This window comes from Thamnophis sirtalis, unplaced genomic scaffold (assembly GCF_051295495.1).
Source record: "Thamnophis sirtalis isolate CommonGarterSnake01/CBP01778 unplaced genomic scaffold, rThaSir2_p1.2 scaffold_7, whole genome shotgun sequence".
Lineage (NCBI taxonomy): Eukaryota > Metazoa > Chordata > Lepidosauria > Squamata > Natricidae > Thamnophis > Thamnophis sirtalis.
The window spans coordinates 19,628,368-19,641,792 of NW_028261387.1; the positions used below are offsets into that span (position 1 = coordinate 19,628,368).

General features: G+C 33.7%; 1 protein-coding gene across 1 annotated transcript in view; it reads left to right on the top strand.

The window, feature by feature from the left end:
* The window catches only part of USP33 (ubiquitin specific peptidase 33), a 32,563-nt gene that overhangs the window by 3,990 nt on the left and 15,148 nt on the right, over positions 1-13,425 (top strand). Inside the window, exons 2-10 of the mRNA XM_014069396.2 lie at positions 915-1,036; positions 2,705-2,758; positions 4,570-4,632; positions 5,883-6,035; positions 8,422-8,524; positions 9,072-9,141; positions 10,353-10,466; positions 11,115-11,193; positions 11,788-12,190. Coding sequence (XP_013924871.1) covers positions 956-1,036; positions 2,705-2,758; positions 4,570-4,632; positions 5,883-6,035; positions 8,422-8,524; positions 9,072-9,141; positions 10,353-10,466; positions 11,115-11,193; positions 11,788-12,190 — 1,120 coding nt within the window. The 5' untranslated portion in view covers positions 915-955. The remainder of the gene's footprint in view (positions 1-914; positions 1,037-2,704; positions 2,759-4,569; positions 4,633-5,882; positions 6,036-8,421; positions 8,525-9,071; positions 9,142-10,352; positions 10,467-11,114; positions 11,194-11,787; positions 12,191-13,425) is intronic.

Consider the following 13,425-nt stretch of genomic DNA (forward strand, 5'->3'; position numbering starts at 1 on the left):
TGTAGTTAGGCTTCTAGTAATAAAACTCGTATTCTGGTCTGGAAAAAGGCAACTGTGTGCTAAGTTTTAAGAGCAAAGTCTCTCCATGTCATTAATGTATAGGATTACAAAGGATTAGTATTTAATGTTTTACATTAGGTTATGAACTCTTCAAAATATGAATCCCCATTTATATAGAAATGTGAAAAAGAAATAAATACTATATTGAATTACAGTCATCCATGCAGGGGAGGGATGAAATGTACATTGCAACATAATTCTGCCCTTTACATGCTTGTCTGCAATGTCATGGTGCAAATTAAGGTGAAGCTTGTTTTGTGATGTCACAGTACATGTTTCATCATTTTGGCATCATCATGATTTGGAATTAATGTCTATGTTGTAGTATATAGAGCATATTCACTGCTTTTCTCATGTTTTTAACAAATTTTATTTAGATATTCTAGCAAGTTTAGATATTCTTTTTTTACAACAGGATGTTGTAAAACATAGTATTTGAAAGCAGATTTTTTCAAAGCTTGTTGACACTCCTAAAAGCAATACAGTGGCCATATCCTTTGAAAGACTAACACAACTGCTTTGAAAGTTGTTCCCTTGTTCATACACAAACATACTTTTACTTGGATACCTAAGCGCTATGGCTGATGACAACTTATAAAGCAGCAATATTTGGAGGAATGATGATTCATTTGTGCTAACATGTTCTGTGATGTGCCCCTTTTCAGTGCTTTTCACAGCTCTAATCTTCAGATGGTCCATTTTTTTGCGTTATTTTATATTCATTCCATAATGCTAATATAAATGATATAAAATTATATAATATGTTTTCATTTTTAATAAAGTTGGCTGCATATTGTTTGTTGTACCAATTACATTTCATAATACTATAATAGTGTTTTGTTCTCGATATATAGATGATATTGTTTATAAATACTTGAACGTGATTGCTGTTAAAATGCCTCAGCAAAACAATGATTGTTCACATTTGGAATCTGTTGGTGAGATAACCAAAGAAGATTTGATACACAAATCTCATGTGAGTTTCTATTTAATAATCTTTTTGTTGCATTCATCTTTGCTTCATTCTTAAAGTCTCATCTTTGTCATTTAACTAAAGTAAATGTATGTTCATTGTTAAAGTGTTATTAAATTAATGTTAGGGAAGAAGTCATGAAGTTTTATTTTATTTATTAAGTGGAGAATGTAGATATCATGTATTTATGGGCTAGAAGTAATAATATACATTAATAAAAGATTTTGAATGTCATATTTTAGTAACATAGTTTTTACATGCTACTAGTTGAAAAATCAAAATAAGCATCTTTAAAATAATAGTTTTCTTAAGTTGTTATGCAATAAATATTTAGTATTTCTAGTATAACAATAGAGTTTTTCTTCTTTGTTCCATATTACCATATTTTTTCGAGTATAAGACGCACCAAGGTTTTGAAGAAGCAATTTTTTTTAAAAAAAGTAGTTAGGTAGATAGAGGGATAGAGAGGGAGAGAAAGAGAGAGAAATACAGTAGGTAGATAGGGAGAGAGAGAGTAGGTAGGTAGATAAAGGGATAGAGAGAGAGAGAAATACAGTAAGTAGGTAGGGAGAGAGAGAGCGTGTAGGTAGGTGGGTAGGGGGATAGAGAGAGGGAAATAGAAAGAGAGAGAGAAATACAGTAGATAGGTAGGGAGAGAGAGTAGGTAGGTGGGTAGGGAGAGAGATAGAAATAGAGAGAGAAATACAGTAGATAGGGAGGGAGAGAGAGTAGGTAGGTTGGTAGGTAGGTAGGTAGAGGGAGATAGATAGATAGATAGATAGATAGATAGATAGATAGATAGATAGATAGATAGATAGATAGATAGATAGATGATAGATAGATAGATAGAAAGAAAGAAAGAAAGAAAGAAAGAAAGAAATACAGTAGATAGGGAGGGAGAGAGAGAGAGAGTAGGTAGGTTGGTAGGTAGAGAGATAGAGAGACAAATGCAGTAGATTGGTAGGGGGAGAGAGAGAGAGAGTAGGTAGGCAGGGAGAGGGAAAGAGAGAGAGAGAAATACAGTAGGTAGGTAGGGAAAGAGAGAGTAGGTAGGTAAATATTTCCAGCTGTATTTATTCATGTGCTGGAGAAGGAAATCACTGACAATTTGCAGCACCTAAGACTTTGTTTCTGCTGGCACAGCACTTGATCAATGTAATTCTCATCAATCAGTTGAAGAGGTTTCCGAAAGGGGAAAAAAATTGGCATGCTGCAAAGCTCCCAAAAACAGGCCCCTTTCCCCCCCCCAAAAAAAGACATGAATAGCCTTGGGGGGGGGCTTGCAGAGTGCTGGGGGGGGGACAAAAACGAGCAAAAAAACTGCCTGTTTTTTGTGAAAATGGGCCCGTTTTTTTGTCAAAAAAATTGCATGCATAGCTTTATGGAGGCTTATAGAGTACTGCTGGGGGCTGGGGGGGGAATGGCTCGTTTTTTGCTCATTTCTGCCCTCCCCAGCCTCCAGGAGCTCTCTGAAAGCCTCCATAAGGGTATGCAAGGCCATTTTGGTGAAGGGGGCGGAAATTTGGGAGGCAAAAATATCCTGTATTCGGTGTATAAGACACACCCAGATTTTCAGCCTCTTTTTTGAGGAAAAAAGGTTTGTCTTATACTCCAAAAAATAGAGTAGCTAATTTTATTAACTAACTGCTTTATTCCTTGTTGTTTTAATAGGGGACTTGCCAAGACTGCATGGTAAAAGGACCAAATCTGTGGGCATGCTTAGAGGTAAGCAGAATTAACATACAGTTGATATTCAACTGCAGCAGTTCATTTAGTGACCTTTCAAAGTGATTTATGACTATTTTTCATACATGACCTTTGTAGCAGCTCCATGGTCCCATGATCAAAGTTCAGATGCTTGCCAACGGAGTCATACTAATGACCATTGCTATGTCCCAAGGTCATGTGATCACCCTTTGCAGCCCTTTGATAAGCAAAGTCAATGGGGAAGCCAAATTCACTTAAAAATCTTGATACTAACTTAACTGCAGTAATTCACGTAACAACTATGTCAAGAAAGGTTGTAAAAAAGGGCAAACCTCACTTCACAAATGTAACAACATAAATTTTGGGCTCCATTGTGGTCTTAAGTCGAGGACTACCTGTATATAATATGCAATGACTAAGAGTTTCTCTTTCTGAAATGCAACTTTGCCAGGCTTTAACTCTGCAATCATTATTTATTCGTCTATGACTTTTATTGATCTCTAGTCAGAACTAAGGCTACTTGAAATTTCTGGATGGTATGATTGTTTGGAAATTGTATATTGTTTCCTTAATGAAGGCTACATTTCAAATCAATTTTTGAGCTCTGCTTAGCATTTGCAAAGTTGGCAATCAAGTCTAGTGCCTTAAGAGTCGAACCACAGTACATTTTAAGTTCATCTGAAACTTGCAGGTCAACATTCCATTTTTATTGGAAATGTGGGATGAAATATATGTTGTTTCTATTATGTTTAGAGAGTATTCCAGAGAATATTTTTAAGATGATTTAGCAAAGCCATACAGTTTTGTAAAGTCTCTTTTGTGAAAAAAATAGTTCCCTATCAAAATGGAATGGTATATGAAAAACATTTTAACATTTGCCTGTGTATTCTTTCTGAAAAGTCACTTTATATTTTAACTTCATTGTGTTAATCAGAAGATTTTAGTGTAACATACATATAAACTGCCTTATTAATTCAACTTTGTAGTAAGAATTTGAATCAGTCCAAATAAATTGATGCATTTCATTCTTTGTTTTTGTTAGCTATTCAGTTTCATAGCAGAGCTTTCCGGGAAGATACACTATTAACCATGTTTGTAAACATAGACATTTTATGTTTTAGTAGACATTTATCTTTAGTCAGATAAATGAATTGAGTTGAAAAGCTTTGGTAGATGCTGAAGTTCATTATGTAATGTTAGAAAACATTTTTATGATATATATTCTGGTTCAAGTAATTATAGGGTTATAGCTAAAGTTTGGCCATAAAAGAGTAATTGTGTATAGGTTGCCTTAGAAATGGAATTTATAATAAATATGCAAATATCATTTGATATGATTTAAGTGATCATGGAAAAGAATAATAGTTCCAAAGGATACATAATTAACAGAATATGCTATACTTTTTATAACTTTATTAAAATGTTTTTTAAAAGAAATATTAAAAACTAATGTAAAGTAAGTAGAAAAGGAAAAAATCAGAAAGAAAGCTAAAATGCAAGAAAGGGAAAAAGAAAGGGAAAAAGAAATGAAGAAAAAGTGAACCACATGGTCATATGTGTGACAATAACAATAAAATAAAGAGTTGGGTAGTTTGTCACAAAGGAAAATTTAATTTGTGGGTTTTACATTTTTAATTTGGTTTATAAAATAAGAACAAATCATGGTCCAAAAAGGTTGCATAACAGATTTGTTAATATTAAGTATGACTATTTTGGTCCATTCCATAAATCATTTCCAACAAACCTATTTACAATGCCTCTTCAGAGACTTTCTTTGGCACTGTCATTGTTCAATTTACTTTCAATATTTACTTTGCTTGATTTAACAGAATAGATGCTCCTATGTTGGTTGTGGGGAGTCACATATAGATCATAGCACCATACATTCAGAGGTACGTTTGAATATTCTTTTCACAGTTTACACAATCTTCACAGTTCAGAATTTCTTGGTGTTCTGTGGTTACACATAGCATTCTGTCCTGCCAGATTTCTCTAATGATAATTTATTAATATGCATGATTAACAGAAATTTGAATAGCTTTATGTTGGAATCCCAGAATAATTCAATTTCCTGTATAATTTATTCAGTACATTTATATTCTGTTTTTCTGAGGAATTCAGTGAGCAAAAAAAAATTAAAACAAGCATATAAAATATATGAGAATATTAACCAACTAAGGAAATGACAAGTTAAAATTCTGAATTATTTAACTGTTCAAGAAAGGTTAGTTAAATCCATAGTCATCTAAATTGACTCTGATAATGTTTATTTTGAACAATTGTGTAGGAATAATATGTATGTGGAACAGGTAAAATAATCTTTGTAAAATGCTTTTAAGCATTAAACCTTTTGTATATTGTTTACCAATATATTGATGCTTTTGTTAGTAATTTGATAACTAAATAAATAGCTATGGCACTAGTGTTCACAGAATGCAATGAAGTAAAATGCTTTAGTTTGATATTTTTTTATGAAAATTACATGTTATAATTGAACTTGTAATTCCCAAAATATTTCTGCTAAAGGGGGCTTTATGTAGAAACTTGATATTGGAAGAAAAATGATTACAAAACACTATTTCAATTCTGAACTAGTAAAACTGCATTCTTTTGCAGTCAAGAGTCTTGAAGCAAGGGAAACACACTCTAAACAACATTAATTTGGATGAGAAATGCACTGCTCCATGGGAAGGATATTAATAATTATACAGGGTCGGGAGATTTGCTGCTGTTATTCTATTTAGTATGGTATTACCTTGAAACTGTCAGTTGACCTTTTAGTACATGTGGACTTAGCTATCTGTCTCCTTCATCTTCCCTCTGCTAAAGACTATATAAAGTACAAATTATAAGGCAATAATTAATCTTTATCAGTTTGTGAGTGGGTAAATGTATGAATCGGTATGTGAGTTGCTATACCAGGAGCAGAGATCTGTATACTGTATCTGTATCTGTATACCAAACAGCATTGGACCATAGTATGGACAATTAGAGTCTATAATGATTAAGTAAAGAGAGATTCAAGCTGCAATGGATTGATTTAGACAGTATATGTACAGTACAGATTTATATACACAAACACACAAACACACTGCACTTGGTTATAATGAAAAATAGCATTTATTAATATTTTGTTTTCTAGGAAACAAAGCATTGTTTAACAGTTAATCTTACAACACTTCGTGTCTGGTGTTATGCATGCAGCAAAGAAGTATTTCTGGATAGAAAGCTAAGAACTCATTCTTCCTTACAAAATGTACGGTTATCTTCCCCTGGGCCAGAACATATCATACAGGTAATCGCATAAATTCTAGTAGGATTTTATAGGAAGATAGCATTTCTTGCTGTTGAGATTTGTAATATTGTAACTAAAAAAGGGGGAAATGTATTATTCTGTCTGATAGCATCCAAAAAATATTTTAAAAGAAGCTTTAGTATGAAAAATGTATGGCTTTATAAAAGAATTGTGCTTATAAATATTATAATATAAACATTAACAAAATATAATTCTTTTTGCAATCCTGGTTTTCCTTGAAAACCAAACTGTGTATCAGTATTTATAGTTGAGATTGTAATATATCTATTTTTGTATAAGTACCGTATTTTCACCCATATAACTCGCGGGTTATATGCGGTTTTTACATGCACAGCGCCCCCCTGCGGGTTATATGCGTGGGCGGGGTATACGGAAGATATTTTACACGATCGGAGGCTTGCACAGGCTTCTTTCTCCGTTTCTTCCCCCACCCCGATCTCAGCTGTTTCCTTCTCCTCCGTTCCTTTCCTCTTCCCCAGCTTGCGCAGGCTTGTTTCTCCGTTTCTTCCCCCACCCCGATCTCAGCTGTTTCCTTCTCCTCCGTTCCTTTCCTCTTCCCCAGCTTGCGCAGGCTTGTTTCTCCGTTTCTTCCCCCACCCCGATCTCAGCTGTTTCCTTCTCCTCCGTTCCTTTCCTCTTCCCCAGCTTGCGCAGGCTTGTTTCTCCGTTTCTTCCCCCACCCCGATCTCAGCTGTTTCCTTCTCCTCCGTTCCTTTCCTCTTCCCCAGCTTGCGCAGGCTTGTTTCTCCGTTTCTTCCCCCACCCCGATCTCAGCTGTTTCCTTCTCCTCCGTTCCTTTCCTCTTCCCCAGCTTGCGCAGGCTTGTTTCTCCGTTTCTTCCCCCACCCCGATCTCAGCTGTTTCCTTCTCCTCCGTTCCTTTCCTCTTCCCCAGCTTGCGCAGGCTTGTTTCTCCGTTTCTTCCCCCACCCCGATCTCAGCTGTTTCCTTCTCCTCCGTTCCTTTCCTCTTCCCCAGCTTGCGCAGGCTTGTTTCTCCGTTTCTTCCCCCACCCCGATCTCAGCTGTTTCCTTCTCCTCCATTCCTTTCCTCTTCCCCAGCTTGCGCAGGCTTGTTTCTCCGTTTCTTCCCCCACCCCGATCTCAGCTGTTTCCTTCTCCTCCGTTCCTTTCCTCTTCCCCAGCTTGCGCAGGCTTGTTTCTCCGTTTCTTCCCCCCCCATCTCAGCTGTTTCCCTTCTCTCTTACTCGTCGCGGGTTATATGCGTGGGCGGGGTATACGGAAGATATTTTACACGATCCGGAAAACCCGCGGGTTATTTGCGTGGGCGGGTTATTTGCGTGGGCGGGTTATATGGGTGAAAATACGGTAATGTTTGTATTGTGGCTTTGAATCCAAACAACTCCTTGCCAAGGATTTTTTGGCAAGTATTAAAATTAATTATTATTTAAATTCTTTAAATATTAAATACTAAGTCACCTGCAGATTGACAAGAGAAAAATATCTCATTTAGATACATTTATGTAAAAATAGGTTTAAAAGTAATAAAATATTTCTAGCTTACTGCATTTTTGTAGCATACACATCTCAATTCTTTCTGTGAATAGACTGCATTTATTTATATGCACAGTAGTTGTTTACACTATGAGCCATCTGATGAAAGAACTAAGAAATATCCCAAAGCTACATCAAAGCTATTGTTATATATCAAAGCTATTGTGTCATTAATTTGTAATATGCGGTTATTCTGTAAAGCAGATGAAACAATTTCTATTGCCACACAGTTTGTTGTGGCAGTTTGTTAAGTTCCTATAGGAGAGGTTTTTTAGCCAACTTACATTATTCAATAATGAAATATTATGTATACAAAATTGGATTTTTGGCTTTGTATGGAATAAAACATGTATAGGAAATGGATATAAATACCTTATTTTTCGGATTATAAGATGCACCTGACTATAAGACACACCTAAATTTAGAAGAGGAAAACAAGAACAACAACAAAAAAGGGGTTTTGGCACGTTTTTGAGGCTTTTTTCAGTCTTTTTTGGAAAAATGGGCCAAAAAAAGCCTTGAAAATGGGCCAAGAAAAGCCTCAAAAATGGGCTGAAAAAGCCTCCAAAATGGGCCGAAAAAAGCCTCAAAAATGGACCAAAGGCCTGAAAAAGAGCCATGTAGAGGCAAAAAAGGGTTGTGTGGACCCTGGCAGGTGGCTGAGGCTTTAGCAATATTCAATCTATAAGACACACAGACATTTTCACCCCCTTTTGGGAGACAAAAGAGTGTGTCTTATAGTCCGAAAAGTATGGTAACTTCATAGGCTCATTAGAAAAAATACAAAGAAAAGTCGTAATCTTTATGAAGAATGCTGCTTACAATTTTGCTTTTTTAAAATCTTTCATTAAGGATATTAAGTTACCCAGTATCCCTACACTGAAAATTCCTTTAATTGCAACATTTGATGATCTAGATGTACAAATTGATGAAGAAGATGAATTAAAGGCTAGAGGTAATAAAGTAGGGTAATTCACATGAATATTATTAATTGAACAAATTATTAATGTGATATTTATTAATTCATTTTTAAGGTTAAAAATGTTGTGTTGCTAGGATGTGCTTAGCTCTCTCTCTCTCTCTCTCACACACACACACACACTCTCACACTATATATATATATATATATATATATATATATATATATATATATATATATATATATATATATATATATATATGAGATATATGTATATATATATATATATAGATATAGAGGATGTGCTTGGTTTCTCATGGGTGAACATTTTTTTTACTTATTGGAATTTAGCCTAAAAATGGGAATGCAGTTGGATGGTGAATGTCACACATTGTCATATATGCAGATTTCTGTATGATAGCAATATAGTAACATTGTTTTCAGGGTTACTGAAAATACTTAGAAATTCTGTAAATACTATAAAAAAACCTGCATCTAAATTTCCACAGAACGAAGGCTTATTTATATCCTGTACACACTAACTTTTTTCATTGGCTTGCTAAGCAGTATTTCTTATTTACAGGTTTGACGGGCTTGAGAAATATTGGAAACACTTGTTACATGAATGCAGCTTTACAAGCACTTTCAAACTGGTAAAAAATGAATATAAAACTGTTTGTGTTTTCCTTTAGCCAGAAATTTCAGTAATTTCTGGGGAAAAGATAAAAAATAAATAGTCGTGTAAGAAAATTGCCCTATTGATGAGATTGGAAGCATATATATTTAATAAATGAATAAATAAATTTTAATCTATATGAAAAGCTTCTAGCTGTACATTTTCCAGCTTCTGACGGTTTTTGTGAAAAAAGAAACAAAATTTTTGGAAGAAATTTTCTCCTTAAAAATTTGTAAGAACATAGTTTTTTTGGTTACTGTTTTGGGGATTAAATAAAAAAAACTGAAATCTACTTTGATATAATGTCAAAGTTCTTCCTAAGCAGATGTTCAATAATGAGCTATATTGATTTCATTAATCCATCATATTTGAGATGTCAATTCTGCAGGATTTATTGTTTCTTATTTTTTAGAGATACAGGAGGAGAGAAGACGGGGAGGAAATTGGGAAAAGTGAATATTTAAGATTCACAAACTGTACAAATTGCACAAAGAATTTGCAAAACATTTTTAAAAATTTATGTCATATTTGAATGGAACAAATATAATCATACAATAGTTTAACATTTGAACATTTTATACTAAAATCGGTTCAGAAATAGATAAAAACAGTTGAAATGATAAGATTTAGTCAAAATAATAAACAAGAATTTGGAATTAATCTGAAGCAGTAAGTCTAGTGTTTTAAAATCTTACATTGGAAAAGAACAACTTTAGATATGGCGGCCAGAGCTGAATTAATATTCTACTAAAAACAAATTTCTTCTAATACTGTGTAATATCAGAGTACATTTTATATTCATCTTCTATTGATATTCCCATATGTTACACATCAGTTACCTTGCTTAAATTATCCATCTCTTTAATCACGCAGTTTTTGACTTGTTCAGTTCTTGAATCATATTCCAATAACAATTTATATATACATGATTTATTAGATATTTGCTTAAGTATTGACTGTTGAAATGGTAAAAGTAATTTTTTTGTCATAGATTATGACATATAAGATTTGCTCTTAGCATGCTGAAAAGATGCAGAAGGATTCAATAGTAATATTGACTACGTTAAATATTATATATATTTTTTTAGTGATAGAGAATTCATATGATAGTTGAATTTTCTAAGACTGAATATGGATATATGCAGCATTCTTTCAAAATACTAGTTTGTGCTTTTTTTTTCTTATCAGCCCCCCATTGACACAATTTTTCCTTGACTGTGGGAGTTTAGCTCGGACCGATAAAAAACCAGCCATTTGCAGAAGTTACTACAAACTTATAACAGAACTCTGGCATAAAAGCAGGTATGGTGTTACTTTCATTTTGATAGTTTGATATATAGTATAATATTGTTGCAGATGAGAATGCTTTCCAAATAATGAACTACATACAATCTTACATATTTCTATTCATACAATGGATTTTGTCTACTTTATTCCTCAAATTCCATGATGTACCACCAACATCTGATCTGGAGGGTTGGAGTGTCATCTGAAACAACCTGAGAATATCAGAATTGGGAGGGGGGGAGATTCCACATGTGGAAAGATAACCAATTCTATACGGTAGAAGGGAACACACCATTGGAATGCTTGTACATGAACTAGAATTCTGGTTGTAATTATTCAGTTATTACTATAGCTGCATATTCATTTTCTTATGTTTAACAATAATAAATACTTTGATTTAATAAATAACAAAGTATTTTAAGCAAAAATCAACATCCAGTTCTGATTCACCACTGGAACCATATTCATCCTTAGAGTAGATTTTGGTATATATTTACATAGAAATAAATCCTATTAGATTATGTATAATTGTGATATATGAAGGCAGTAAAATTAAGAATTTCCTAGCTTTAAATTCCTGATTTGCTAAACTGAACATTGGTACATTGAAGTACTTCATTTAGTTTGAGAAAGTGTAAACAAAATGAAATGTTTTTGTTCCAGGCCTGGAGCTGTGGTCCCCACAAATTTGTTTCAAGGAATTAAAGCAGTTAATCCAACATTTCGAGGCTATTCGCAACAAGTAAGACTTTTCTATTTTTAGGTCACTAAAAATTATTATTGCTAAACATTTGCAAGATTCAAAGAAATAAAAACATAAGTAATATATATATATGCACAGAAAAGATACTGGGAGTAGTTATAACATAGTGAAACAGAAATAATGGTTGTTTCTGGAAAACTGCTGGGCTTTTTAAAGTATTTCTCCTTTATTCAAGTAAGTTGATTAATTCAAGTTTTATACCTACACTCTGATGTAATACAAACACCTTACAAGAGAAAGTCTAATTCTTTTCTATGCAGAGAGTTCTAGGTAGAGAACTAGTTTTAAAAATAATTTAAATGACAGAAATTCATTTCAATCTTCAAAATGCTGATTAATATAACATTTAAATTTAATTATAGTGATAGATCTAGTATAAAGGAAATGATTTTGGGGGAAGTGACTTTTCTTTTGTCTCATCTTCTGATGGTCAAGGGCCCTTTTCTATAAAATGGGCTCTGACATGGGGAACAAGAGCAAAAAAATCAGGCAGGAGAAAAAAAATCAGACATTGTTCTGTTATCACATTAGATATGTATTTTAAACTGTGTACTTACCTGTTTTAAATTTTAGGATGCCCAGGAATTTCTACGTTGTTTAATGGATTTGCTTCATGAAGAGTTAAAAGAAACTGTTATTACAATAGAGGATAGTAACACAACAAATATTGAGGAGAGAATGGAAGAAGAAAAATGTCAATCAGATGCAGATTTTCAGTCATGTGTTAACAATGATAAGGTAGAAAAGGATCCTTGGTCAAAATCTGTGGCAGATGACCCTGCAGAAAATGCAATGTTAATTGAGGAGGATGGAAATACATCTAAAGATTATAGAAAAGAGAGATCCTTGTGTACCAAAATGAATAGAACAAATTCTATGGATGACACAGAAAAAGATATAAACGGTTTCCGTGAAACAGCTGAACTTTTGAATAATCAGGAAACAGTGAAGGTACAAATACACAGCAGATATTCAGGTGATTGTATTAATATTATTTGAAAGTGATTAAAAGGCATACATGCATAACAGCTTGGATTACCTAGTAATGTCATGCTGATAGAACTAATTCCTAATTTCCTTTGTCTTCTGTTATATGTACTCTTGAGGCTGTGGGGACAGTCTCAGGCAGAGGTTAGGGAGTGTCTAAAAGAACAATACAAATTTCTATTTCATGAACTTGCCTAAGATTTGCCTTCTCTGTTATGTGTTTTTCAAGCTTATGCAGCATCCTTTTTACTTTAAAACATGTTAACTACTAATGTGCCATACTATGACCATGCTCAAGTGGTTCTGATAACACTTAATTATTGTGTGACATGAAATGTTTTTGCATTTACTGACTTTAGAAAGATAGATATAGAACAATCTGTAATACCCAGTGGTTTCATCAAAATCAGAATAAAGTTCTACCATTTCTAAGTATAATATGTGAATGGAAGACCTAAGCAAATGAAAGAAAAGGAATAGGACATCTATATTAACAATGAACAAAAGTGACAGTGGAATGGATGCAGGCATAGGAGACATACAGTTACAAGAAAAAGTATGTGAACCCCTTGGGATTACGTGGAGTTTTGCATGAATTGGTCATAAAATGTGCTCTGAACTTCATCTAAGTCACAACAATAGAAAAACAGTCTGCTGAACATAATACTACACAAACATTAGATGTTGCCATGGTTTAATTGAACATAACATGTAAACATTCACAGTGCAGAGCACATTTTATGACCAATTCATGCAAAACTGGATGTTCCACAGCACTACTGGCTAGAATAAAGTGTACAGTATACAGTGTATGATCATAAATAGGAAATGTGGGCATTTGTTCATTGATTTGATAAATTTCAGCTTTCATTTGTGTAGATAGCTCATGCATATCAACAGATAAAGTTAACTTTCCCCCTTGTATGGTTAACTCTTAACTTGCACATGCAAACAAACAAATGCACATGCACATACTTTTCATAGTAGAACCCATTTTTGTTTAATAAAAAATAGTGGAAATGAAAAGTTTCCATTATTTCCATCTGTAGTCCTACCAGCTTCCCCAAACAATCCAAATCTGTTTTTATTTGGCCATTTTGCTACCAAAGTTTGTGATGGGAATTTAGGCCATTTTCGGTGGGTTTGGAATAAGTTTTGAAGTGTGGGCAATAGAAAGTTTAAGATGTTTCAACTCGTATAATCTCCAGATAGCATGAACATTCT